The sequence below is a fragment of the Lipotes vexillifer genome, unplaced genomic scaffold (assembly GCF_000442215.2).
Source record: "Lipotes vexillifer unplaced genomic scaffold, Lipotes_vexillifer_v1.1 scaffold1667, whole genome shotgun sequence".
In the NCBI taxonomy this organism is placed as follows: domain Eukaryota; kingdom Metazoa; phylum Chordata; class Mammalia; order Artiodactyla; family Lipotidae; genus Lipotes; species Lipotes vexillifer.
The window spans coordinates 260,591-287,656 of NW_006794016.1; the positions used below are offsets into that span (position 1 = coordinate 260,591).

At 36.5% G+C, this 27,066-nt stretch overlaps 1 protein-coding gene across 1 annotated transcript; it reads left to right on the top strand.

Annotated features, from left to right (window-relative positions):
* The first annotated feature begins 758 nt into the window (after positions 1–758).
* Positions 759–25,267, top strand: CLIC2 (CLIC family member 2). The gene is made up of 6 exons (XM_007466979.1): positions 759–938; positions 7,282–7,391; positions 7,517–7,642; positions 23,257–23,363; positions 24,020–24,201; positions 24,958–25,267. The coding sequence occupies exons 1-6, from the start codon at positions 882–884 to the stop codon at positions 25,117–25,119; spliced, it is 744 nt and encodes a 247-aa protein (XP_007467041.1). The 5' UTR covers positions 759–881; the 3' UTR covers positions 25,120–25,267.
* The last annotated feature ends 1,799 nt before the right edge of the window (positions 25,268–27,066 follow it).

The window sequence follows — 27,066 nt, forward strand, 5'->3', positions numbered from 1 at the left end:
GCATTTGTACATCTGCTTTGGAGGAATGTCTATTCAAGTCCTTTGCTCATTGTTTAACTGGGTTGCTTGTCTTTTTGTTGTTGACTTGTAAGGTTTCTTTATGCATCCTGGAAAATAGACCTTTCTCAGATATATGATTTGCAAATGTTTCTGCCATCCTATGGGTTGGGCTTCAAAGTGGCTCAGTAGTTGTGGTGCATGGGCTTAGTTGCTCCGCGGCATGTGGGATCTTCCCAGACCCGGACCAGGGCTTGAACCTGTGTCTCCTCTGCATTTGCAGGTGGATTCTTAACCACTGTGCCACCAGGGAAGCCCACTTCTTTTTAAACCAACGTTTAGACAGTGTCATTAGATAAACATCCTTTTCAATGCTAAAACCCGAGTCACTTGTGGCCTTTTCCTGGAAGAGATTTTTGCTGCTGTCAGGTTACAAGAACAGCATAAGAGGCCATTTTCTGGGCATGGAGCCCAGGATTCAAAGGGAAGCTCTAGAGAACATCTGGTCTGCTTGATATATCGAAACTGCATGTGTGTGTTTGTGTGTATGTGTTTCTCTCTGCTGACTCATAGCATTGAAGCCTCTTTGGAAACTCCCCCACCCTTCTAGCCAGCCAGTTTATACACACGCCATCGGTTCCTCCTTGATTCAAATGTTAGGTCAAGAGGAAGAAAGAGAACAAATTCAAGAGTTACTCTCAAGCATCTAGAATTTTCTGCACCTCTTGAAGAGAGACTAGCCCAGCTCTGACTATTACAAGCTGGACTTTCCTCTAGCACAACCTTCATTTAAGCCTTTGGATAAAACTGGAAGAAAAGAATCTGTGAGTACTGTGGACTTCACAGAAGGCAGGGGGCTGAAAACTGGCAATAAAATCAGAAAGATGGCAGACCTGAGGCCCAGCAGTCAAACAGACCCTGAAATTGAGCTTTTTGTGAAGGTAAGTTTTCTAGCTATAATGAGAGCATACAGAATGTATTATTCCTTGACACTCGACCTCAGCTTTTTTTTTTTAAGTCAATATTTCAGCTAGAGATAGGAAATAATTTTGTAATTTTATACCTACTCTGAGTCCTAGAAGAATACCTGGGTGTTTGGCTTCTCTTATATAACAATAGAAAAACACCCCATCTGAAAAAAGCAAGAAGATATGGTAGAAAGACAACTAGACTGGCTGGTAGTTAGAGCAAGTAAATCATATTATTAGTGACTTCCTATGTAACCTTGGACAAATCCCTCCCTCCCTCTTTGTTTTTCCATCTGTACAATAAAGGAGCCTGACAAAATGATCCTTAAGGGCTTTCCAGTTCTCATAATCTGTGTTTTATGAGATATGTTTTGGAAGGACTGAATGTGGGGAGGAGAGGGCCAAGAATGGCCTGAGAGCCTCATTCCCACACATGGTCCAAATAGAGCTTTCAAAAATTCTCCCACAATGGATGAACATCACAGCAGGGTCAAATGGACACTAGAGGAGAAAAAAGCCAGGAGTTTGTGTGCCTGTTATATGAGTAGGAGGTTTTTTGCCTTGGCTTTTTTTTTTTTTTAACGTCTTAGCATTTCAGAAAAGCCCTTTGGAAAACCCCTAACGCAGGAGAAAGGAACATGTGTTTCTAAATTAGCTCATCAAGAAAAAGAAACAAGTTTGTACAGGTTATTCCAAGTAGAAATTACATAGTTTCCTAAATCCTTGCTTATATTTATTTTTCTCTATATTTTCATTGACTATTGGAAGTATTCAGGATGGTAATAATAATAACAAACTCTTATGTCATGCTTAACCTTTTTCTAACACTTTATGTATATTATCTCATTTAGTCCTAACAACTTAGAAGATAGGTTAATAGTAGTAAAGTAGTATCATCAGTAGTAGTGGCGGTAATAGTACTCAAAACTTTAGTAATATTGTCCTCATGATTTCTAGGTAAGTAAGCTAAGGAAATAAGGTTTAAGTAACTTGCCTCTAAAAGTACATCGCCTCTTGATGGCCTACAAAGGCATAAAATAAGGTGTGCTTGCCAAATTTTAGGTTAAACATCTGTTGGCCAAAGTAATACTTTCACAATACTGTTAAAATATTTGACAACTGGTCACATATATACATCAAGGACATAATTAACCAGCCTTTTCAAAATTATAGGAGACTCTTGAATTCCTGCATAGCAAAACAATCCAAGTAAGTGTTTGCTTGACTGTGGGGCATAAGAGTTACTTCTCCTATCTCTGGATTCTAGCAAAACATGTCACTGCTCAGACGCAACAGAAGTAAGCCTTAACTTCCTGACTTTTTATAACTACCAATTCCAAACCAGAGGTAATAAGTCTCTTCATAGGGTAACTAGTTTCTTTTGTCTAAACTTGTTTGTTCAATCCAATCAAACTCCTCTAACCAGTTGTTGGCATTGATCTATGTGTTTATCTTCATAGACTTCCAATAATTTGGATGGTAATCTAGACAGGGGAAGTTAGGAAATCACACCTTGGATGAGCAAATGTTAAATTAAATAATAACTTTCAGGTTAAAAACCTAATCATTTATTGAGTACTTATGGCAGGGGCTGTGCTAAGTGGTTTATTATTAACCCTATTTTATGGTTACAGAAACTAAAGCAAAAAGTAGCTAAGTAGCTTTGCATAAGGTCACATAGCTAGTAAATGGCAGGGTCAAGATTCCAGTCCCTTAAAATAGCTGTGCATAATTTTAATTCATTGTTTTCAATTTGGCACACTTTTTAGTAACATTTCCAAGAATTTCATTAGATGAAATCCTCTAGATGTTAGCTTATCTAATGACATTGATACAAGTCACAGATTTTCTGGAAGAACCTTTAGTATCATCTGATCTGGGTTTTTGTTTTGCTTTGCTTTGAGACGGATTCCAAAGATCTCTAGAAGTTTCATAGAAGAGGGGGAATAGGGGCTGAGAGGGGTGAAAATGTTAATGAGAAAATTTAAAAAGCACTACTGTTTACCAGTTGTATCTCCCTTATAATGTGGTATCTTTCTAAAGATTAAATGAGTCTGTAATTTCCCCGGCTATGTCTGGGGACCCTACCACAATTTCCCAATGCCACTGATGGGATCCCTACAAGAAAGTAAGTCCTTTCCTGACACAATTAAGAATTTATATCACACACCCCCATGTGTTCCATGGAGTGAGTGAAATCATTGCCTTTCAACTCTGAATGATTTGGGCAAGATTTATATCCAGGAACTAAGAACAAAGGATTTTCTAAAAGAACACATTTTGTTTTCTCTAAATGCAGAGTTTATCTTATTGGTTTGTTGTTCATTGATAAATGGAGTTTTTGTGTTCTCTACCAGTCTAAAATTAAGTTTTCATAGATTTGTACATAACATTATAGACTCTAACATTTGGGCCAAAATCCTGAATGTAATATTTTTGTCTTTATTGATAAATGTAAAATAGAAAAAGAGATGATTCTCTTCTCTGAATGTTCAGACCATTTTCAAATTATCTTAGAATATCATAAAGACTATTATAAAGACTGATTAATAAAAAATCCAATAAAACTATTAGATGGGAGAAAGCAGTGTTTAAGGAGTGTGGATTGTGGAGTAGACAGTCCTGGATTAGCTACATGAGAAGAGTGTATGGGTCATCAACTCTTGTCTAGCTGAGTGTACTTGAGCAAGTCAGCTTCTCTGAACTTCAATTTCCTCATCTGTAAAACAAGAGTAATGACAGAACCTACCTCACAGGATCATCTTCATTGTAAGCATTAAATAAAATAAATTTGTAAGACACAGTAGTTGTTAACATAGCAAACATTCAATAAATGTCAGATGTTCCAGCCATTACTATTTTTCATGTTTAGAAACATAGATCACAAATGCAAAGAGAAAAAGTTGTTTTGGTGAATGACCACATCGTGGTAGTTTTCACGTCCATTTCTCCAGGAGGTGGGTCAAAAAGATCTTGCTGTGATTTATGTCATAGAGTGTTCTGCCTATCTTTTCCTCTAAGAGTTTTATAGTGTCTGGCCTTACATTTAGGTCTTTAATCCATTTTGAGTTTATTTTTGTGTATGGTGTTAGGGAGTGTTCTAATTTCATTCTTTTACGTGTAGCTGACCAGTTTTCCCAGCACCACTTATGGAAGAGCCTGTCTTTTCTCCATTGTATATTCATACATTTTGTGTAGTGGCACTTTAAATCAGCATTATTATAAACAGAAAAAAATTCAGCCTTCCTGTAAAATTGTGCTGCATTTCCCCCACACCTCACTGTTTTGCCTTTCCTTTTGCCAAAGGCAACCCACCCTTCCTGCTGTATCTATTATCAGACTTCATTCTTCTTCCTGCCTAATCAAGTTTCCATTCACTAACCCCAGTTATGATTGGATCTTTAGCCTGACTTCTGTTACAAAAGAAATTCAGCTGCCAACGTGGTTGCCTCTTCCCATACCTCTTCACTCCCTGACGCCACAAAAGAGCAACAATAAACATTATTTCCTCTGTTGTACTCACTGCCAGGAAAAGGAAAATTTACCAAAAAATAAGAATTATGTCCAAGATCAAGGTGTCAGTATGGTCAGTTTCTGGTGAGAACTCTTTTCCTGGTTTATTATATATAGGTGCCTTCTTGCTGTGACCTTATATGCATCGTTGTTGGGGGAGATGAAGAAAGAGAGAAAGAAAAAGAGAGAGAGAGCTCTGGTTTCTTCTTATAAAGGCATTAGTCCCATCGTAAGGGTTCTACCCTCATGACCTCATCTAAACCAATCACTTCCCAAACACCTCACCTCCAACTACCATCACGTTGGGGGACAGGGATTCAACATTTTAATTTGGGGGAACACAATTCACAAATCCGAAGTAGATAGCAGTGCAATTCACAGGATTAGGAACTCTAAAGAGTAGGTAGGTGTGTGGAGTAAAGAAAAGGGAAAGAATTCACTTTGGGACATGTTGAGATTGAGGTGTCTAAAACTTGGATCTCCCTTCAGGAGACAACATCAGCTATAGCCTTCTCAAGGAATGGCTCCCCTTTCTTCCTCATTTCTATTACCACTGAGGGTGGCGATGGGGTAGGTGTCTTTAGATGTCCTTGCTCCTCATTCTTGTTTCCAGACCATTCTATCTCTCCCATCCAGAGAAATATCTCATAAAATCAGACTAAACCAACCACTACCCCTCCTTGTTATAGTAGTCTTCCCAATCCCAGGTCACTTTCCCTTACTTCTTAAGGATTTTATTTCCTGGATCATTGTCACACTCTTCAACACTATGCCTATCATAATTCTTGGTGATTTTAATATCTACACAAATGACCCTTCCAACACTCTGTCCTCTCACATCCTTGGCTTTCTCTCCTCCAGTGACCTTGTTCTTCATAATCTCTCAGGCACTCCCTTCCATGGTTATACCCTTACCTTTGTCATTGCAACGTCTGCAATCACTGCATAATATCATTTATTTGAGGGGTTTTTTGTTCTTCTTTTTGAACTTTTCCATTTTAATACACTGTATTGAGGTATAATTTACATAAAGTAAGATGTGCTCATTTTTCACTGAAGTGTCTCTGATTTACAGTGTTGTGCTAATTTCTGCTGTACAGCAAAGTGATTCAGTTACATATATATATATATATATATATATATATATATATATATATATACACACATCCTTTTTCATATTCTTTTCCATTATGGTTTATCACAGGATATTGAATATAGTTTCCTGTGCTATACAGTAGGACCTTGTTGTTTATCCATTCTATATATAATAGTTTTCATCTACTAATCCCAAACTCCCAATCCATGCCTCTCCCATCCCCTGCCCCTCTTGGCAACCACAGTCTGCTCTCAATGTCTATGAGTCTGTTTCTGTTTCATAGATAAGTTCATTTGTGTCATATTTTAGATTCCACATATAAGCCATATCTATGTTTGTCTTTCCCTGTGTGGTTTATTTCACTCAGTATGATAATCTCTAGGTACATCCATGTTGCTGCAAATGGCATTATTTCATTTTTTATGGCTGAGTAGTGTTCCATCATATATATATGGTATATATTATACATATACCATTCCATTATATATGTATATTATATATACCATTCCATTATATATATAATGGATATATATATATATATATATATATATATATATATATATATATCACATCTTCTTAATCCATTCATCTGTCGATGGACACTTAAGTTGCTTCCATGTCTTGGCTATTCTAAATAGTGCTGCTATGAGCATACAGGTGCATTTTCAAATTATAGTTTTCTCTGGATACATGCCCAGGAGTAGGATTGCTGTATCATATGGTAACTCTGTTTTTAATTTTTTAAGGAACCTCCTTACTGTTCTCCATAGTGGCTGCACCAATTTACGTTCCCACCAGCAGTGTAGGAGGATTCCCTTTTCTCCACACCCTCTCCAGCATTTATTATTTGTAGACTTTTAATGATGGCCATTCTGACCAGTATGAGGTGGTACCTCATCGTAGCTTTGATTTGCCTTTCTCTAATAATTTGCTATGTTGAGCAAAAGATGAATTTTTAAATGAGTGGTGTTAAGACAACTATTTGTAAAATAATAAAATAAAAATAATAAATCTGGAGTCCCAATACATTCTTTATGCCAAAATAAATTCTAAATAGATGAAACAAATGCAAAAATGAAACCTTAAAGTTACTAGAAGAAAACGTGAGGGAACATCTTTATAGTAAAACAAAATAAGAAAGTAATTTTTTTTCTTTGCAATCTTGATGTACATAACAGCTGTGTAAGCAGATCAGGAAAACCAGATTTCATAAAGGAAAACAATATAAGATTTTATGTAAAATTTTAATTTTACATAAGGCATTGTTTAAAAATTACATGTAACTTTATCAAAAAGAGTTAGTGTCTTTAGTATACAAGTAATTTGTCCAAAGTAATAAGGAAAAGGTCATCACATTAATAGAAAAATATAAAATTGTCATGAACAAACAAGTCACAGAATAAAGAAATCAAAGGTCCAATGAAAATACTGAATATACCTTTCAAGAAGGAAATTTGGCAGGATCTATGAAAATGGAAAATGAACATAGTCTTTAGTCAGCATTCTGTTGTTATGTACTCATCACTCTGGTAATTTTACATACAATGAAATTATTTGCTTCATTATCTCTCTCTGCCCACAGATGGTAGAATTCATGAGATTAAGAACTACCAACTTTGTCTCTAGCAACTAGCTTATTTCCCAGCAGGCACTCAATACATACTTATTGAGCAAATGAATGAATGAAGCCTTTCTTTATCTTAATAGGCTGGAAGTGATGGGGAGAGTATTGGAAACTGTCCCTTTTGCCAACGCCTTTTTATGATCCTCTGGCTTAAAGGAGTTAAATTCAATGTGACTACTGTTGACATGACCAGGTAAGACAAATCAGGACATGTTTCATTCTGGGGATTAAAATCAGTAGACACCAATACAATGTTGGTGTTTGCATAATGTGTACTTTATCTAGAGGCCTAACTCTGCTTATTTTCAATAATCATAGAAAGCCTGAAGAGCTGAAGGACTTAGCCCCAGGCACCAACCCTCCCTTCCTGATATATAACAAGGAGTTGAAAACAGACTTCATTAAAATTGAGGAGTTCCTAGAGCACACACTGGCTCCTCCAAGGTACATTTTTACAGGATATTATTGTTCTTGAGATAATCTATTTTATTGGCTTATTTATTGCAGATTGAGGATTCTTCTAAACATCTCTTTTTCAATTTCAGACCTCTCTTTTGCTATCTTTCTAGAAAAGTTTGCAAAGATCCCCCGATCACTCCATGTATGATTAGAAAACTTTACTACATAATTATTTATTTAACATATGTAAAGCCATTAAAACTTTATGTGATGCAAGTAGTATATTAGGAATGGGCAAAGGATAAACTTGGAAATTTAGGAAGGACAAGTAAATTTAGGCCACATTTAATTTTATCCATGTTATCTGATCCATAATGAGGTTTGGGGACATTTATACTGACAGAAGTCAGACTTATTTTATTGTAGAGCCCTCAGAAGATCTACAATTTTGAAATAGCCTTTAATTCAGTCTGATCTCTTAGCTCTACAGGTTGAGAAATATTATGTCTATCACACATAAACTTCCCCTCTTCAACTTCAAATACACAAAGACAGTCAATATAATATTTCAAATTATTTTTAAAATGCATAGCTTGCTTAAAATAAGAAAGTAAATTCTCTGTAGTCTAGAAATTGAGAAGAAACCTATGGTGTGTTAGGAGCGAGGGCATGGGGCAATAGCACTGTATAGTCCATGAGGACTGGTCAGGACTAGTCCGTTATACCACTGATGGCATGAAGATAGAACATACCCAACACAAGAAAACCAAGAAACAGGTCTCTCACAGTTAGCCAGAGGCCATAACTCCACTGTCTACACTTGAATGACAGCTGTATGTCTCTGCCCACCCAGGATAGTATCTGCAAACAATAAGCCTACTGTATTCATTTTTTATTTCTGTGCAACAAACTCAGTGTCTTAAAATGTCACTCATTTATTATCCCACAGTTTTCACTGGTCAGAAGTCTGGCTGTAAACTTAAAACTGCTCTAAAAAATAACATCTTAATCATTACACATACATATGATAAATAAAAGGTTCTATTGGTCCAAAATTCTTCCTACCTAAGAAATTAGGGATACTATTTTAGATTCTTTTCTGTGTGCCTATACTATGTTTCTTTCATCCATTATTGGTGGCTTCTTATATTTTAAGCACCGGCTCCAAGTATTGAGTCTTATTTTGTTCTTTTCTCCTCATCCATCCTCCTCTACTACTGCCTCCCCTCAAACCATATCTCCAAACTTTTCTTGCTCCCAAAGGTTAACTAGTGAAAAAATCTGTTGTGTTATCTTTCCATACCCTTTTTTATGTTCATATAAGCACAATAACAAATTCCCTTTCCTTCCAGTTTTTCACCACTACAAACAGTGCTATAAATAACGTCCTTGTGCACTGGTGTTTTTATTCCTGTGGAATAGATTTCCAGGAGTAAAATTCAAATGGTATATATCTTTTAAAATTTTTACTGCTTTATCCATCAGTGTATAAGTATACACTTTTCCCACATATCTGTAGTACTATGCGTTATCACTCTTTTAAAATTCATGGCAACCTGACGGGTGTAGTGATATCTCAGATACTTTAGTTTGCATTTCCCTGAATAATATGTGAATTAGAACATCTTTACACATGTTGGTTGAGCATTTGGTTTTGTTCTGTGAATTACCTTGTCAAATTCTTCTGATTTTCTATTAGCTTATGTATCATTTAGGGATTGCATTCAACTCTAACTAGAGGCCCAAAAAGTAGTGGTTTAGATAAATATGGATTTTATTTTTCTTACATAATAAGACACCAAGAATGATGCATTGTAGGGGTAGAATGACAGCTCCATAATTTCACTGGGGACCCAGGCTCTATCTAATATTTCTTCTCTGCCATTCTTCAGGTGAGTTTTCCAGTCTTAAGTTTAATTCACGGTGACAATATGTCTGCTGGAATTCCAGGCAACAGATCTAACTCCCACACAGGAAGAAGGAGTAGGGCAAAGGGCAAAAGATGCAAGTCAACTTTAAGGAGCTTTCACAGAAGCCACATTCAACAATTTCCATTAACATCTCATTATTCAGAAGTAATTCACATAGTCATACCTAAATACAAAGGGAAGCTAGGAAACATAGTTTTCATCCATGTTTATTGCCATCCCTAACAAAATAAGATTCAGTTAATGAGAGACAGAGAGAGAGGGAGAGAGAGAGAGAGGGAGAAAGTGGTACATAACTGTGTTATCTTCCATATTCTGCCCCTCTGACCATCCAAATAAATGTGTGTATCCTTATTCCCATACATGGAACACACTTACTCCCAAGAGAGATAACTCCCAAGTCCCCTATAGTTACTGCATCCAGTTCAAAGTCCAGGATCTTTGAGTGATGCACAACATCTCTCTTAGATATTAATGGTCGAACAGTCAAATAAATTAAAAGACAGTTCTTTCCACCTTCTGCTTGACACACGCAATAGTCAGTGATGGAGCAGGAATTGGATACCTGGAATAAAATCTTCCATTTTTAAAAGGAAATATAGGATAACACATAAAAATCCCGGTTCATAATTGTTACCATTGTTGGAGAAACAGCTGGAAGATATTTTCCAAGTTTTGGTGTTACAAACAATGCTAAAATGAACTTTCTTTTGACAAGGTCCTCCAGAGTGGTTATTTAGTCTGCCACATTGCTGAATACAAGAGCTCTTCCATATAATCTTTGTTTCATCTAAAATTTTAAAACCTGTTCGATACCCACATCAATGAAAATGGTGGAGTAGGGGACTCCAAAATGTCATCCCTCCATAATAACAATTAATAGCCCAGCAAAAGCTGTCAGAATCAACTTTGCCAGAACTCTGGAAACTAACCAAAAATTTACAAGCAGCCTGGGGTTTCTTAATGAAGAATAAAGAAGCAAAATTTCAGTAAGAGAGCCTTGTGGCATTTTAGGTTACCCTGTTACCATCTTCAACTACTCAGCTCTTTAGAAGCCTTAAAGAGAGCAGTCCACATTGCAGAAACAGGTTGCTTGTACCAGAGGACAGGATATTGACCTTATTCTCAAATAACTGTGGTTGTGTGGTTTGACCTGGTGGCACCTCGAGGGATTGGCTCAAGGGTTTGCCTTTTTTTTCACCTACTTTGGAGCTTCCTCAGGGCTGAGGCAGCTTCCCTATTGGCACTCATGGAAGGCGTTTAGAAGCAAATGTATTAGCCACTGCCACATGGGGCAAGGAATAAAACTTGGAGAAAGCAATAGACAAACTGAAAAGTATGCAAAAAAAGAGGCTGAGATGGGACTTCCCTGGTGGTGCAGTGGTTAAGAATCTGCCTGCCAATGTAGGGGCCACAGTTTCGAGCCCTGGTCCAGGACGATCCCATATGCCACGGAGCAACTAAGCCCATGCGCCACAACTACTGAGCCCATGTGCCAAAACTACTGAGCTCGCGAGCCACAACTACTGAAGTCCACGCACCTAGAGCCCATGCTCTGCAACAAGAGAAGCCACTACAATGAGAACCCCACGCACCACAATGAAGAGTAGCCCCCGCTCGCTGCAACTAGAGAAAGCCTGCATGCAGAAATGAAGACCCTACACAGCCAAAAATAAATAAATAAATTTATTTTTTTTTAAATAAAGAGGCTGAGACACTTGGGAGATAGTGGAATAAGGGCTTTAAATTAATGTATTCTAGGGAATCTAGAAGTCCAAGCACATGCCCAAGTCTCGACCTATGTGCAGAAAAAACAACCTGAGAAGACTTTAAGCTTTTACTTCTGGCTAAATTCAGGCACCACACAAGTAGAAAGTGAAGGCTAAGGCAGAATTATAAACTGCATACCTAAGCATTGAAGGGGTACCCAAACACAGAGCCAGCTTACAAACACCAGGAGAGCTTTTTATCCCTTGGTTTGTTGTTTGTTTGTTTGTATCTTTGTTTGCTTTGCTTCCAGGAGTTTAAGGAAATCTCTGTCAAATCAATAACTGACCAAAGATAATGAGAAAAAGATTTCAGTAGCCACACACAAGAAAGAACAGACTTTACAAAAATACTTCAGAAAATTCACTAAACAAATAAACAGCAACACCCAAAAAAAGCAACAACAAACCCTATTTGTTGGAAGGGAAGGGAAGAATCTGTTTTCCAGAGTTTCCACATTATAAATATTAAAGTGTCCTGTTTTCAAAATATATATATAAGGTATGTCAAAAAAAACAAGGGGCTTCCCTGGGGGTGCAGTGGTTGAGAATCTGCCTGCTAATTCAGGGGACATGGGTTCGAGCCCTGGTCTGGGAGGATCCCACATGTCGCATAGCAACTAGGCCCGTGAGCCACAACTACTGAGCCTGTGCATCTGGAGCCTGTGCTCTGCAACAAGAGAGGCCGCGATAGTGAGAGGCCCATGTACCACGATGAAGAGTGGCCCCCGCTTGCCACAACTAGAGATAGCCCTCGCACAGAAACGAAGACCCAACACAGCAAAAATTAATTAATTAATTAATAAACTCCTACCCCCAACATCTTCTTAAAAAAAAAAAAAAAAACAAGAATGTGTGGCCCATTCACAGAAAAAAAGAAATTAATAGAAATTGTCCCTGAGGAAACCCAGACCCTGATTTAATAGACAAAGACTTTAAATCAACTGTCTTAAATATGTTTAGATAGCTAAAGAAAACCATGGACAAAGAATTAAAGGAAACCAAGAAAACAATGTCTCAATAAAGAGAGAATATCAATAAAAAATATAAATAATAAAAAGGAAATAGACATTCTGGAGTTGAAAAGTACAGTAACTAAAATGAACAATTCACTAGAGGATTCAACAGCAGATTTGAACAGACAGAAGAAAGATTCTGCAAAACTGAGCATAAGTTAATTGAGAGTATCCAGTCTAAGGAAAAGGAAGAAAATTAACAGAGCCTAACAGACCTGGTGGTTGCCATAAAATGTACAAAGATACACATGATAGGGAAGAGATGGCAGAGAAAGAGGCAGAAAGAATATTTGAGGAAACAATGGCTGAAGACTTCCCAAGTTTAATGAAAGACACAAACCTATAAATCCAAGAAGGTCAACAAACTCCAAGTGGAATAAACTCAAAGAGATCAACACCAAGATACATTATTATAAAATTATCTAAAGCCAAAGCCAAAGACATAATCTTGAAAGCATCAAGAAATAAATGACTCATCATGTAGAGGGGATTCTCAATAAGATTAACAGATTAGTTTCATCAGAAATCATGGAGGCCAGAAGGCAGAGAGATGATATATTTAAAGTGCTGAGAGAAAAAAAATCAACCAAGAATTCAACATCTGGCAAAAAATATCCTTCAAAAATGAAAGAGAACTTAAGACATTTCACATGAACGAAAACTGAGGGATTTTGTTGCTAGTAGGCCTGCTCTGCAAGAAATGCTATCAGAAGTCCTTCAGGAAGAAATGAGAGGCCATTAGAAAGTAATTCAAAGTCATATAAGAAATAAAAGAGCACCAGTAAAGGAAAAATAACACACATGATCATCTCAGTTGACACAGAAAAAGCATTTGACAAAATCCAACACCATGTTATGATAATACTCAACAAAGTAGGAATAAAAGGGAGCTTCCTTAACCTGATAAAGGGAATCTATGAAAAACCCATGGATAACTTCATACTTAAAAGTGAAGGATTGAAAACTTTCTCCCTAAGATCAGAAACAAAACAAATATGCCATTTTTGCCACTTCTATTCAACATTGTACTGAAAGTTCTAGCCAGAGCAATTATGCAAGAAAAAGAAATAAAAGTCATCCAAATTGGAAAGGAAAAAGTAAAATGATATTGGCAGATATGATCTTTTATGTAGAAAATCCTTTAAAGTCCACTGAAATACTATTTGAACTAATAAAAATTCAGCACAGTTGCAAGATACAGATCAAAATACAATAAATAATTTTATTTCTATATACTGTCAATGAATCATCCAAAAAGTAAATTAGGAAAACAATTCCATTTTCAGTAGCATCAAAGATAATAAACTTAGAAATAAACTTAACCAAGGAAGAGAAAGACTTGTACATGAAGACTACAAACAATTGCTAAAATAACGTCCTAGCTTCTCATGGTTTTCCAGCAATCATTACCTTATAGATACATAACTCCAACCCTCCATCTTCACATAGCATTTCCCTGTGTCTCTGTCTCTTCATAAAGTGTTCTTTTTTAAGGACACCAGTCATATTGGATTAATGGGCCCACCTTACTCCATATGGCCTCATCTTAACTATTACAGCTGTAACAATCCTATTTCAAAATAAGGTTACATTACGAAGTATTGGAGTTTATGACTTCAACATACCTTTTTGGGGGGACACAATTCAACCTATACAAATATCCCATGTTCATGGATTAGAAGACCTAATATATTAATGTAGAAATATTCCCCAAAGTGATCTATTAATTCAATGCAATACCAACCAAAATTCCAATGGTGTTTTTACAGAAATGAAAAAGCCAATCCTCAAATTCATATGGAATTGCAAGAGATCACAAATAGCTAAAATAGTCTTTGATAAAGACAAAAAAATTGGAGGACTCATGCTTCCTGATTTCAAAACTTACTACACAGCTACAGTAATCAAAACAATCAGTACTTGCATAATAATATACCACTGGAATAGAATTGAAAGTCCAAATATAAACCCATACATCTGTGGTCAATTGATTTTCAAGAGTGCCAAAATCATTCAATGGTGAAAGAATAGTCTCTCCAACAAGTGGTGCTGGGACAGCTAGATATTCACATTGGCATGCCAAAGAATAAAGTTATACCCTTACCTCACATCATATACCAAAATCAACTTAAAATATATCAGACCTAATGTGTGGATTAAAACTACAAAACTTTTAGAAGAAAATATAGAGGTAACTCTTCAAGACCTTGTATTCGGCAATGGATTCTTAGATATAACACCAAAAGCACATACAGCAAAAGAAGAAAATAGAAAATAGAAAAGTTAGATGATCTGGAAGATAGAATAATGGAAATAACCCAATCAGAGCAGTAGAAAGAAATTTTTTTTTAAATGAGGAACGTTTAAGGGACCTCTGAGACAACATCAAGTGTACTAATATTCACATTATAGGGATCCCCAAAGGAGAAAAGAGAGAAAGGGATAGAAAGGTATTTGATGAAATCATGGCTGAAAATTTCCTAAAGCTGATGAAGGAAAAAGATTTCCAGGTACAGGAAGCACAGAGACTCCCAAATAAGATAAACCCAAAGAGACCCACACCAACACATATCATAGTTAAAATGGCAAAATTTAAAGATAAAGAGAGAATTCTAAAGGCAGCAAGAGAAAAAGAATATTTTTTTTCCACTTAGAGAAGATGCTTTAACACTTCTTTTAGGGTTGGTTTAGTATTGATGAGCCTTTTTAGTTTTTTCTTGTCTGAGAAGTTCTTTACCTCTCCTTCAATTCTGAATGATAACTTTGCTGGGTAGAGTATCCTAGGTTGTAGGTTTTCCCTTTCAGAACTTTAAATATATCATGTCACTCCCTTCTGGCCTGCAAAGTTTCTGCAGAAAAATAAGCTGATAGCCTTATGGCGGTTCCCTTGTATGTAACTAGTATCCAAAATATATAAAAGAACTCTTACAATTCAATAACAGAAAGCAAACAACCTAATTTTAAAATGGAAAGAGGATTTGAGTAGACAATTCTCCAGAGAATATATACAAGTGGCTAATAAGTACTTGCAAAGATACTTAATGTCATGAGTCATTAGAGAAATGCAAATCAAAACCACAATGCCCATTTTTTCACACACACACACACACACACACACACACACACACACACACAGTATTTTATTTTTACAAGAGATAAATAAACTGACACCAAGCATTGTAAATGGATGACCACAGCAATGATTGCAATTACCAAACACAAAACACACTCATACTATGTCATAATATTGACATTCAGTCCAGTAATCCTCCACTGTAACAACTCCTTTACTTTGCAGTGAAAATTGATTGGTATATTTTTTGCCTCTGAGTCCTTGTGGGATTTTTTTTTAATTCAAACAGAAAGTCACAAAAATTATAATCATCCTCATCAGTTCACTCAGTCCCATGTAATTAATTTTTTTTCATCTTGATCTTTTGTTAGTACTTTTATGAATTCATCAGTTTTCCATTAGAGTTCTGAAAATGCTTATTCATTCAGTTCAGCAGTACAGTCAGTTACCAGAAATCTGTACTTGTCAGAGTCTTTTCCATGAATGCCTTGAAAATGAAACCCTTTTATAGGAACATTTCTCCATTTACAGAGAGTACACCCAGAACTGTCTGTAAATGACAAAAGACTTAAAAATGACCACAGTTCAAGATTTGATGATGGACTTCCCTGGTGGTGCAGTGGTTGAGAGTCTGCCTACTGATGCAGGGGACACGGGTTCGTGCACCAGTCTGGAAAGATCCCACATGCCATGGAGCGGCTGGGCCCATGAGCCATGGCTGCTGAGCCTGCACATCCGGAGCCTGTGCTCCTCAACGGGAGAGTCCACAACAGTGAGAGGCCCACATACCGCAAAAAAAAAAAAAAAAAGATTTGATGAAAGTTCATAATAATTCAATTGACAAGGACATTTAATTATTTCTAAGATATACATTATAAAGTCATAACTAGAATTTTAACATTATACCAGAACATATAAGATTTTTAGAAATTTCATGAAATGTCTAAAACATTTATATTAACATATTTCCATACAAATAACCCAAAGGAAGTTTAGTATTAGTTGTTTTGTTTTTTTGTTTTTTTTGTACTGCAGGTTCTTATCAGCCATCAATTTTATACACATCAGTGTATCCATGTCAATCCCAATCGCCCAATTCGGCACACCACAATCCCCACCCCACCACGGTTTTCCCCCCTTGGTGTCCATATGTTTGTTCTCTACATCTGTGTCTCAACTTCTGCCCTGCAAACTGGTTCATCTGTACCATTTTTCTAGGTTCCACATACATGCATTAATATATGATATTTCTTTTTCTCTTTCTGACTTACTTCACTCTGTATGACAGTCTCTAGATCCATCCACGTCTGAACAAATGACTCAGTTTTGTTCCTTTTTGTGGCTGAGTAATATTCCATTGTATATATGTACCACAACTTCTTTATCCATTCGTCTGTCGATGGGCATTTAGGTTGCTTCCATGACCCGGCTATTGTAAGTAGTGCTGCAATGAAAATTGGGGTGCATGTATCTTTTTGAATTATGGTTTTCTCTGGGTAGATACCCAGTAGTTGGATTGCTGGATCATATGGTAATTCTATTTTTAGCTTTTTAAGGACCCTCCATACTGTTCTCCATAGTGGCTGTATCAATTTACATTCCCACCAAGAGTGCAAGAGGGTTCCCTTTTGTCCACACCCTCTCCAGCATTTGTTGTTTGTGCATTTTCTGATGATGCCCATTCTAACTGGTGTGAGGCAATACCTCATTGTAGTTTTGATTTGCATTTCTCTAATAATTAGTGATGTTGAGCAGCTTTTCATGTGCTTCTTGGCCATCTGTATGTCTTCATTGGAGAAATGTCTATTTAGGTCTTCTGCCCATTTTTGGATTGGGTTGTTTGTTTCTTTAATATTGAGCTGCATGAGCTGTTTATATATTTTGGAGATTAATCCTTTGTCCATTGATTTGTTTACAAATATTTTCTCCCATTCTGAGGGTTGTCTTTTCGTCTTGTTTATGGTTTCCTTTGCTGTGCAAAAGCTTTGAAGTTTCCTTAGGTCCCATTTGTTTATTTTTGTTCTTATTTCCATTACTCTAGAAGGTGAATCAAAAAAGATCTTGCTGTGATTTATGTCAAAGAGTGTTCTTCCTATGTTTTCCTCTAAGAGTTTTATAGTGTCCAGTCTTACATTCAGGTCTCTAATCCATTTTGAGTTTATTGTTGTGTATAATGTCAGGGAGTGTTCTAATTTCATTCTTTTACATATAACTGTCCAGTTTCCCAGCACCACTTATTGAAGAGACTGTCTTTTCTCCATTGTATATCTTTGCATCCTTTGTCATAGATTAGTTGACCATAAGTGCGTGGGTTTACCTCTGGGCTTTCTATCTTGTTCCATTGATCTATGTTTCTGTTTTTGTGCCAGTACCATACTGCCTTGATTACTGTAGCTTTGTAGTATAGTCTGAACTCAGGGAGTCTGATTCCTCCAGCTCCATTTTTTTCCCTCAAGACTGCTTTGGCTATTTGGAGTCTTTTGTGTCTCCATACAAATTTTAAGATGATTTGTTCTAATTCTGTAAAAAACAATGCCATTGGTAATTTGATAGGGATTGCATTGAATCTGTAGATTGCTTTGGGTAGTATAGTCATTTTCATAATATTGATTCTTCCAATCCAAGAACATGGTATATCTCTGCATCTATTTGTATCATCTTTAATTTCTTTCATCAGTGTCTTATAATTTTCTGCATACAGGTCTTTTGTCTCCTTAGGTAGGTTTTTTCCTAGGTATTTTATTCTTTTTGTTGCAATGGTAAATGGGAGTGTTTTCTTGATTTCACTTTCAGATTTTTCATCATTAGTGAATAGGAATGCCAGAGATTTCTGTGCATTAATTTTGTATACTGCTACTTTACCAAATTCACTGATTAGCTCTAGTAGTTTTCTGGTGGCATCTTTAGGATTCTCTACGTATAGTATTATGTCATCTGCAAACAGTGACAGCTTTACTTCTTCTTTTCCGATTTGGATTCCTTTTATTTCTTTTTCTTCTCTGATTGCTGTGGCTAAGACTTCCAAAACTATGTTGAATAATAGTGGTGAGAGTGGGCACCCTTGTCTTGTTCCTGATCTTAGTGGAAATGGTTTCAGTTTTTCACCATTGAGGATGATGCTAGCTGTGGGTTTGTCATATATGGCCTTTATCATGTTGAGATAATTTGTCTATGTCTACTTTCTGCAGGGTTTTTATCATAAATGGGTGTTGAATTTTGTCGAAAGCTTTCTCTGCATCTATTGAGGTGATCATATGGTTTTTCTTCTTCAATTTGTTAATATGGTGTATCACATTGCTTGATTTGTGTGTATTGAAGAATCCTTGCATTCCTGGGATAAACCCCACTTGATCATGGTGTATGATCCTTTTAATGTGCTGTTGGATTCTGTTTGCTAGTACTTTATTGAGGATTTTTGCATCTATGTTCATCAGTGACATTGGCCTGTAGTTTTCTTTCTTTGTGACCACTTATTGAAGACACTGTCTTTTCTCTATTGTATATTTTTGTCTCCTTTGTTGTAAATTATTTGACCATATGTGTGTGGGTTTATTTCTTGGTTGTCTATTCTATTCCACTGATTTATGTCTGTTTTTGTTCCAGTACCACACTGTTTTGATTACTGTAGCTTTGTAGTATAGTCTGATGTCAGACACTGTGTTACCTCCAGCTTTGTTCTTTTCTTTCTCAAGATTGTTTTGGTATTTGGGGGTCTTTTGTGGTTCCATATAAATTTTAGGATTATTTGTTCTTAGTTCTGTGGAAAATGTCAGGGTATTTTGATAGGGATTGCATTAAAACTGTAGATTGCTTGGGTAGTGTGGACATTTTAACAATTGTAATTCTTCCAATCCAAGAACACAAGATGTTTTTCCATTTCTTTGTATCTTTTTCAAATTCCCTCATCAATGTTTATAGTTTTTAGAGTATAGGTGTTTCACCTCCTTGGTTAATTTTTTCTGAGGTATTTTATTCTTTTTGACATACTTGTAAGTGGGATTGTTTCCTTAATTTCTCTTTCTAATAGTTCTTTCTTAGAGTATAGAAAAGCAACAGATTTATGTATATTAATCATGTATCCTGCAACTTTACTGTATTCATTTCTTAGTTCTAATACATATTCAAACAGAAACATGTGCACAAATGTTCATAGCAACAGTATTCACACTAGATAAAAGCTGAAAACAACACAAATGTCCATCAACTGATTATCAGATAAACAAAATGTGGTATATACCCATACAATGAAATATTATTCATCCATAAAAAGGAATGAAGAAGTGCTGATACATACTAGAATAAGGATGAGCCTTGAAGCATTATACTAAGTGAAAGAAGCCAAACACAAAAGGCCATGCATTTTATGATTCCATTTACATGAAATGTCCAGTATAAACAAGTCCATAGAGACAGAAAGATTAGTGATTCTAGGAGTGAATGGGGAGTAACGGATTAATGGGAACACAGTTTCCTTTTTGAGTGATAAAAATGTTCTGGAACTAGATAGGGGTGATGGGTGCACAACACTGTGAATGTACTAAAAATCTCAATGAATTGTACACTTTAAAATGGTTTAAATGGTGAGTTTCATGTTATGTGAATTTTACCTCAATTTAAAAAATACTCTTGGGTTTTAATTGAAATTACATTTAATTTGTATTACTATTTATACAAATTTCATTTTTATGATGTGACTTCTTCCCATCAGAGGACATGATTTGAGTGTTTGGGTATCATCTTATGTTTTTTTTAAAAAATTGAGGTATAGGGCTTCCCTGGTGGCGCAGTGGTCGAGAGTCCGCCTGCTGATGCAGGGGACACGGGTTCGTGCCCCAGTCCGGGAAGATCCCACATGCCGCGGAGCGGCTGGGCCCGTGAGCCATGGCTGCTGAGCCCACGCGTACGGAGCCTGTGCTCCGCAACAGGAGAGGCCACAAAAGTGAGAGGCCTGCGTACCGAAAAAAAAAAAATTGAGGGGGCTTCCCTGGTGGTGCAGTGGTTGAGAATCTGCCTGCCAATGCAGGGGTCACGGGTTCGAGTCCTGGTCTGGGAAGATCCCACATGCCGTGGAGCAGCTAGGCCTGTGAGCCACAATTACTGAGCTTGCGCGTCTGGAGCCTGTGCTCTGCAACAAGAGAGGCGGCGACAGTGAAAGACCCGCGCACCGCGATGAAGAGTGGCCCCCGCTCGCCACAGCTAGAGAAAGCCCTCGCGCAGAAACGAAGACCCAACACAGCCAAAAATAAATAAATAAATTTATAAAAAAAAATTGAGGTATAATTGCCATATAACATTGTGTAAGTTTAAGGTATACAACAAATTCATTCGATACATTTATATAGTGCAAAATGATTACCACCATAGCATCAGCTAACACCTCTATTCCATCACATAACTATCATTTATTTTTAGTCGTGATAATGGTTAAGATCTAGTCTATTAGCAACTTTGAAGTTTATAATACAGTATTGTTGACTATAATCACTATGCAGCGGATTCGACTTCCTGGATTTATTTACTAGTTGAAAGTTTTTACTTTTAAATAACATCTCCCCAATTCCTCCAGCCCCCAGCATTCTACTCTCTATATTTATGAGTTTGGCTTTTTTAGAGTGTACATTAAGTGATTCATACAGTATTTGTCTTTCTCTGTCTGACTTCACTTACTATAATGCTCTCAAGATCCGTTCATGTTGGCACAAATGGCAGGATTTCCTTCTTTCTCATGGCTAATATTCCATTTTGTGTGTGTGTGTGTGTGTGTGTAAAACCACATCTTCTTTATCTATTCATCCACTGATGGACACTTAGGTTATGAACCTAAATGTCTGTTTTATGTTCTTTGATGAGATTTTGTAGTGTTTTGTTTTTATATTGATTCTATACCTTTTATATTAAATTATTTCTAAATATTTTATACTTTTGTCACTATTGTAAGTGGAATATGCTACTAATATCCATTTCGTTCTGGTTATTGCTAACATAGAAAAGCTATTTCTTTAATGTTTGATTTGTATTTAGCCATCTTACCAAAATAGCTCATTAATTCTAGTAATTGTTTTTCTATACTTTCTTGGTTTTTCTAAGTATACAATTATATTGTTACTTCTCTTACAATAATTATACTGATTGCTTTATGTTGTTGTCTTCCTCCACTTGCTAAATCCTCAAAAAAATGTCAACTATAATAGTAATTGTAGGCATTTCTGTCTTGTTCCTAAACTTAATGTAAAAATGTAGAGTCACCATTTAGAATGATTTTTTTTCTTGTCTTACTGATCAGTACATTCAGCACAATGTTGAAGTGCAGTAGTGATCAAGATTACCTTCATCCTTTACTGATTTTAAAGGAAATAGTGCTAACATTTCACCATTTAAAATGATGCTTGCTGAAAATTTTTGATGGATACTTTTGACCAAGTTAAAGAAATTAATAAATTCATTTAACAAATACTTACCGAATACTTACTAAGTGTCAGGTACTATTCTAGGCACTTGGGACACATCAGTGAATAAAATGGGCAAAAGCTCTCTGCCCTAGCAGAGCTTACATTTTAGTTAAGGAAGACAGCAAATAAGCAAGATAAAAAGCAAAATATAAACTATTTTAGATGATGATAAATACTAAGAAAACGTAAAGCAAGGGAGGGAAGTAGTGAGTGTTAGGGCCAGGGGAGAGGTTGCAATGTCCGATAAGGTGGCCAGAGAAAGGCCTCACTTAGGAGGATATATCAGATTAAAATACCTGAAAGAAGAGGGGGAGAGGGCCATGTGCATAAATGAGGGAAAGCACTTTATTTAGGGGCAGACCAAGTGAAAAGGACCTGGGGTGGGAGCTTGTCAGGCCTATTTGAAGAAGAACAAGGAGGTCAGTGTGAAGTGAAGTAAGGAAGAGAGTAGGAAGAGATGAGAGCAGAAGGTAAGCTTGGGTCAGATCACACTGGCCCTTGTAGACCACTGTGAAGACTTGGGCTCTGAGTCTGAATGATATGGGGGCATTGCAAGGTAATGAGTAGGAAAGAGACATGATATGACTTAAGTTTTAACATGACTGCTCTGGCAGCAGGTGGAGAATATCCTGGGAGTGTGAGGGATAAGCATGGGAGAGGGGGGATAATCAAAAAGTGTTGCAGTAATATAGGCTTTGGACCAGGTAGGGAGCAGTGGAGGTGGTGAGTAGTGGACAGATTCTGGATACATTTTGAAAGGTAGTCTGGCTGGAGTTGCTAATGGATCAAATGTGGGCATGGAGAGAAAGAGGGATCGAAGAAGATGGCTAAGTGTTTGGCTCAACCATTTCTAGTTGCCAGTGTGGGGTTTTATGAATAGGAATTGATTTTCACTGAACACTTTTGGGGCATCTATTCATGATCATACGGTTTTCCTTATTTAATTTGTTAATGTGGTAAATTGCATTATTACATTACTTTAATTTATTATGCTAAATTAACTTTGTATTACTAAGAGGAGGACATCTTGCCTACTTTTCCCCCATCCTCTCCATCCTCTTTATTCTTTTATGTATTTTGTTATTTGAAGCCATGTTTTTTCCTACTACTTATCTTTGAAAATGTATTACCACCATATCTTCTGCCAAACAGGCTTTTAGGAGCAAGTATGGGGACCCAACAGCCATTTGAAACATTGTTTCTATAGATAAATGAGCTTTGAATTCCAAACAGCTGGTTTCCCTGTGAACTTTAGAAGCTAAAGTATTCTCAGAGTGGGAAAAAAACATATTTCCAATAAAAGGTTTCTCAGCACCTTCAGTTTCCAGCACAATTTTCCAAAACTTCTCTCAGTAGAGTGCAACAAAGACACCAGGTCTATGTCTTGTTATGGGTGAATGTTATGTGCAGTGATGTTTCTTTTTAAGGTATCCTCACCTGAGTCCCAAGAACAAGGAGTCTTTTGATGTGGGCTGTAACCTCTTTGCCAAGTTTTCTGCATACATTAAGAACGCACAAAAGGAGGCAAATAAGAGTAAGATACCTTTCTTTAAGTCTTTTCATTTTTCTCACTCACATGCTCACTCTCATATTCTGACTCAACTAAAATAGGACTTTCCTGAATATATAGTATATACTGGGGAATACTCTTCATCTCACTCTCTGTTCTCTCTTCTGAAATTCCTTGCATGAAGTTTTATTGGATTTAGAATCTAATATTCAATATAGGAATCACCAACTTAGCTCTATTAGAACATTGACATGCCAGGGGTGAACTAACTGCTGGACTGTATTTCTTAACCCCCCCGCAACTTTCCCAGTCTTGTGTACCTTTAAGGTTTCTTAAACCATAGCACCTACCATTTCTCACAAACACTCTCAAATAGGTTTACTATTCTCTGAATCATGAGAGCTATTAGTCTCTGATTCCACTTTCTGACTCTTCTTGAGTGATAATATATATTACCTTTCTTTTTCTTTGACTCTCCCCCCAATTTACCTCCTCAAGAAGAGTCCAAAAATATGTCTACTCATCATTTGATTAAACATCTGATTCTGTCTTATCAGTGGGTAGTTGAGCATTCTAGTCAAGTATATAGAGATGTCTAAATGTGTGAAAAGCATATTGGGAATGTATTTAGTCATGAAGACTGAACATTTATAAGTAACCCTTTGACTTCATTGCCTCAGATTTTGAAAAATCTCTGCTCAAAGAATTTAAGCGTCTGGATGACTACTTGAACACCCCACTTCTAGATGAAATTGATCCAGAAAGTGCTGAGGAACTCACAGTTTCCAGAAGATTGTTCTTGGATGGGGATCAGTTGACACTGGCTGACTGCAGTTTGTTACCCAAACTGAACATTATTAAAGTAAGTCTTCATAGGGCAGGCTGAATGATTGAGAGGAGTTTGGGAGTTGCCAACAGGAAGCACAGTGACCATTCAGTGTGAGTTTTTATATGAGGGATTTGTCATCATCATTATGCATAGGGTATGTCTCCTTTTTCTCCTCAGAGGAAAAATCCATAATGATCTTCTCTGGGAAGCATAAAAACTTCTTGTTTCTTTCTTCCTAAATCAGAAGGTGTTTTCCACTGTCTTTTCTGTAAAACAAGGGTAATAGTACCCATTTCACAGAACTGTTGAGAAAATTAAATTAAGACATGAAGTATTAGAAAAGTGTCTGGATCATAACAAGTGATAATAAAGTGAGCTATTAACATTATTATTATCTAGTAGTTAATTTAACAAATTTTTATTGAACAGACCTTATTTTATCTCAGGTCCCATGCCAGACACAAAGAATACATAAAGAAGTAAGACACTGTCGGACCCTAAACAGTGAAAAGATCTGTGCTCTTTTTCTGTGTTTCCTTCTTCTAAACATTCATAATTAAATACACCATAAATATAAAAATGATTACAAGCATGGAGTTTTGTCTACATTTGTAGACAAAACATTAAAGTAGTAAATCCAAGATTCTTTAAGTTTATTTTGTAGTACTTTTTGTATAGGTAACACATCCTCAATGATCCTAATTTTTGACATATGTTTTTACACGCTAGGCATTTTACTGATGCCCCTCACTACCAATTGCTTTTTCCTCTTTTTTTCCAAAACCCTAGGTTGCTGCAAAGAAATACCGTGATTTCGACATTCCAGGAGAATTCTCAGGAGTCTGGCGCTATCTCCGCAATGCTTATGCCCGTGAAGAATTTACCCACACGTGTCCTAAAGACAAAGAAATTGAAAATACCTATGCAAGTGTGGCTAAGCAAAAGAGTTAGGACAGCTCTTTCAGTAGAAAAACCTCTCTTTTCACTTGTTATCATATTAGAAAATCTTTTGGAAATAAGAATATGGAAAATATGGTTTCCTCTATCCAACTTTCTTATGAAAAAGAATGCTATATTTTCTGTATCTAGTTAATCCAAACTATCTGCTCACTGTGTATTTTAAAGGTCTTCATATTTTCATTTCACCCTTTAATTCCCATGGCACAGGCACTGCAATCTTAAATGATATGGAAAGTATCAATATCTTTTGCTAGAAGGCATCATGTGTGCAAGCTCAACAGATGGCTGAAGTTACAAATGACATACAATCAGTCTCAAACTGTTCCTTAGAAATATTTACATCTAAATCATTAAAAGAATTTTACTAAGAAATTTGACTGACCAAAAGTTCTTGTTGCTGTCCATTAAAGGGTAAAGTAAACCGTTCTTAAAGGATAATCACAAATCTTTCTACAGAATTTAAAATGTTCCATTACTGTATGTACTCAAATATACATGTTAAAATACAATCAAATCACTCAAATCTGAAAACAAAAACTGAACTTTATTTTTGCTCCTTCAAAAGAGAAACAAAGTTCAGCCTCAAAAAAGAGAGATAGGTGTTTTTAGAGGTCTTGGTGGGATTTACATAAAATTTATTTATTTATTTTTTGGCCATGCTGCGGGGCATGTGGGTTTTAGTTGCCCAACCAGGGATGAAACCCATGCCCCCTGCAGTGGAAGCTCAGAGTCTTAACCACTGGACCACCAGGGAAGTCCCTAGATAACATTTAAATAAAGCAGTGTTTTCATAGGTTCAAAGAAAAGTAAGGGAATGAGTAAAGAGTTAACAGGCCTGGAACAGACACATGAAAAAATGCTCATCATCGCTAATTATTAGAGAAATGCAAATCAAAACTACAATGAGGTACCAGCTCACACTGGTCAGAATGGCCATCATTAAAAAGTCTACAAATAATAAATGCTGGAGAGGGTGTGGAGGAACCTCACACTGGTCAGAATGGCCATCATTAAAAAGTCTACAAATAATAAATGCTGGAGAGGGTGTGGAGGAAAGGGAACTCTCCTACACTGTTGGTGGGAATATAAGTTGGTACAGCTACTATGGAAAACAGTATGGAGGTTCCTCAAAAAAACTAAAAACACAGTTGCCATATGATCCAGCAATCCCATTCCTGGGCATATACCCAGACAGAACTTTAATTTGAAAAGATACATGCATCCCTATTTTCATAGCAACACTATTCACAATAGCCAAGACATGGAAACAACCTAAATGTCCATCAACAGATGAATGGATAAAGAAGATGTGGTGTGTGTGTGTATATAGATATAGATATAGATAGATAGATATAGTGGAATATTACTCAGCCATAAAAAAGAATGAACTAATGTCACTTGCAGCAATGTGGATGGACCTAGAGATTGTCATACTAAGTGAAGTAAGTCAGAAAGAGAAAGACAAATATCATATGATATCACTTATATGTGGAATCTAAAATATGACATAAATCAACATATCTACGAAACAGACTCACAGACATAGACAACAGACTTGTGGTTGCCAAAGCGGGGGTTGGGAGGGAATTACTGGGAGTGTGAGATTAGCAGAGGCAAACTATTATATATCGGATGGATGGATATACAACAAGGTCCTACTGTATATAGCTCAGGGAAGTATATTCAATATCCTTTGATAAACCATAATGCAAAAGAATATGTATATACATGTATGTATAACTGAGTCACTATGCTGTACAGCAGAAATTAGCACAGCATTGTAAATCAACTATACTTCAATAAAATTAAAAAACAAAAAGAGTTAACAGGCCTGGGTATAGAAAGGGCTCAATGCACTGTCCTTGGAGCCAGAGTTAAGATAAATACATAATGTTGTGTCCCCTCTTTGATGGAAGACGCTGATCTGAGACAATTGTA

Coding starts and splice junctions, on each gene's coding strand:
- CLIC2 (XM_007466979.1), top strand. CDS start 882: ATGGCAGACCTGAGGCCCAGCAGTCAAACAGACCCTGAAATTGAGCTT. Junction 23,364..24,019: donor ACAAAAGGAGGCAAATAAGA/GTAAGATACCTT, acceptor TCATTGCCTCAG/ATTTTGAAAAATCTCTGCTC. Junction 24,202..24,957: donor CCAAACTGAACATTATTAAA/GTAAGTCTTCAT, acceptor CCAAAACCCTAG/GTTGCTGCAAAGAAATACCG.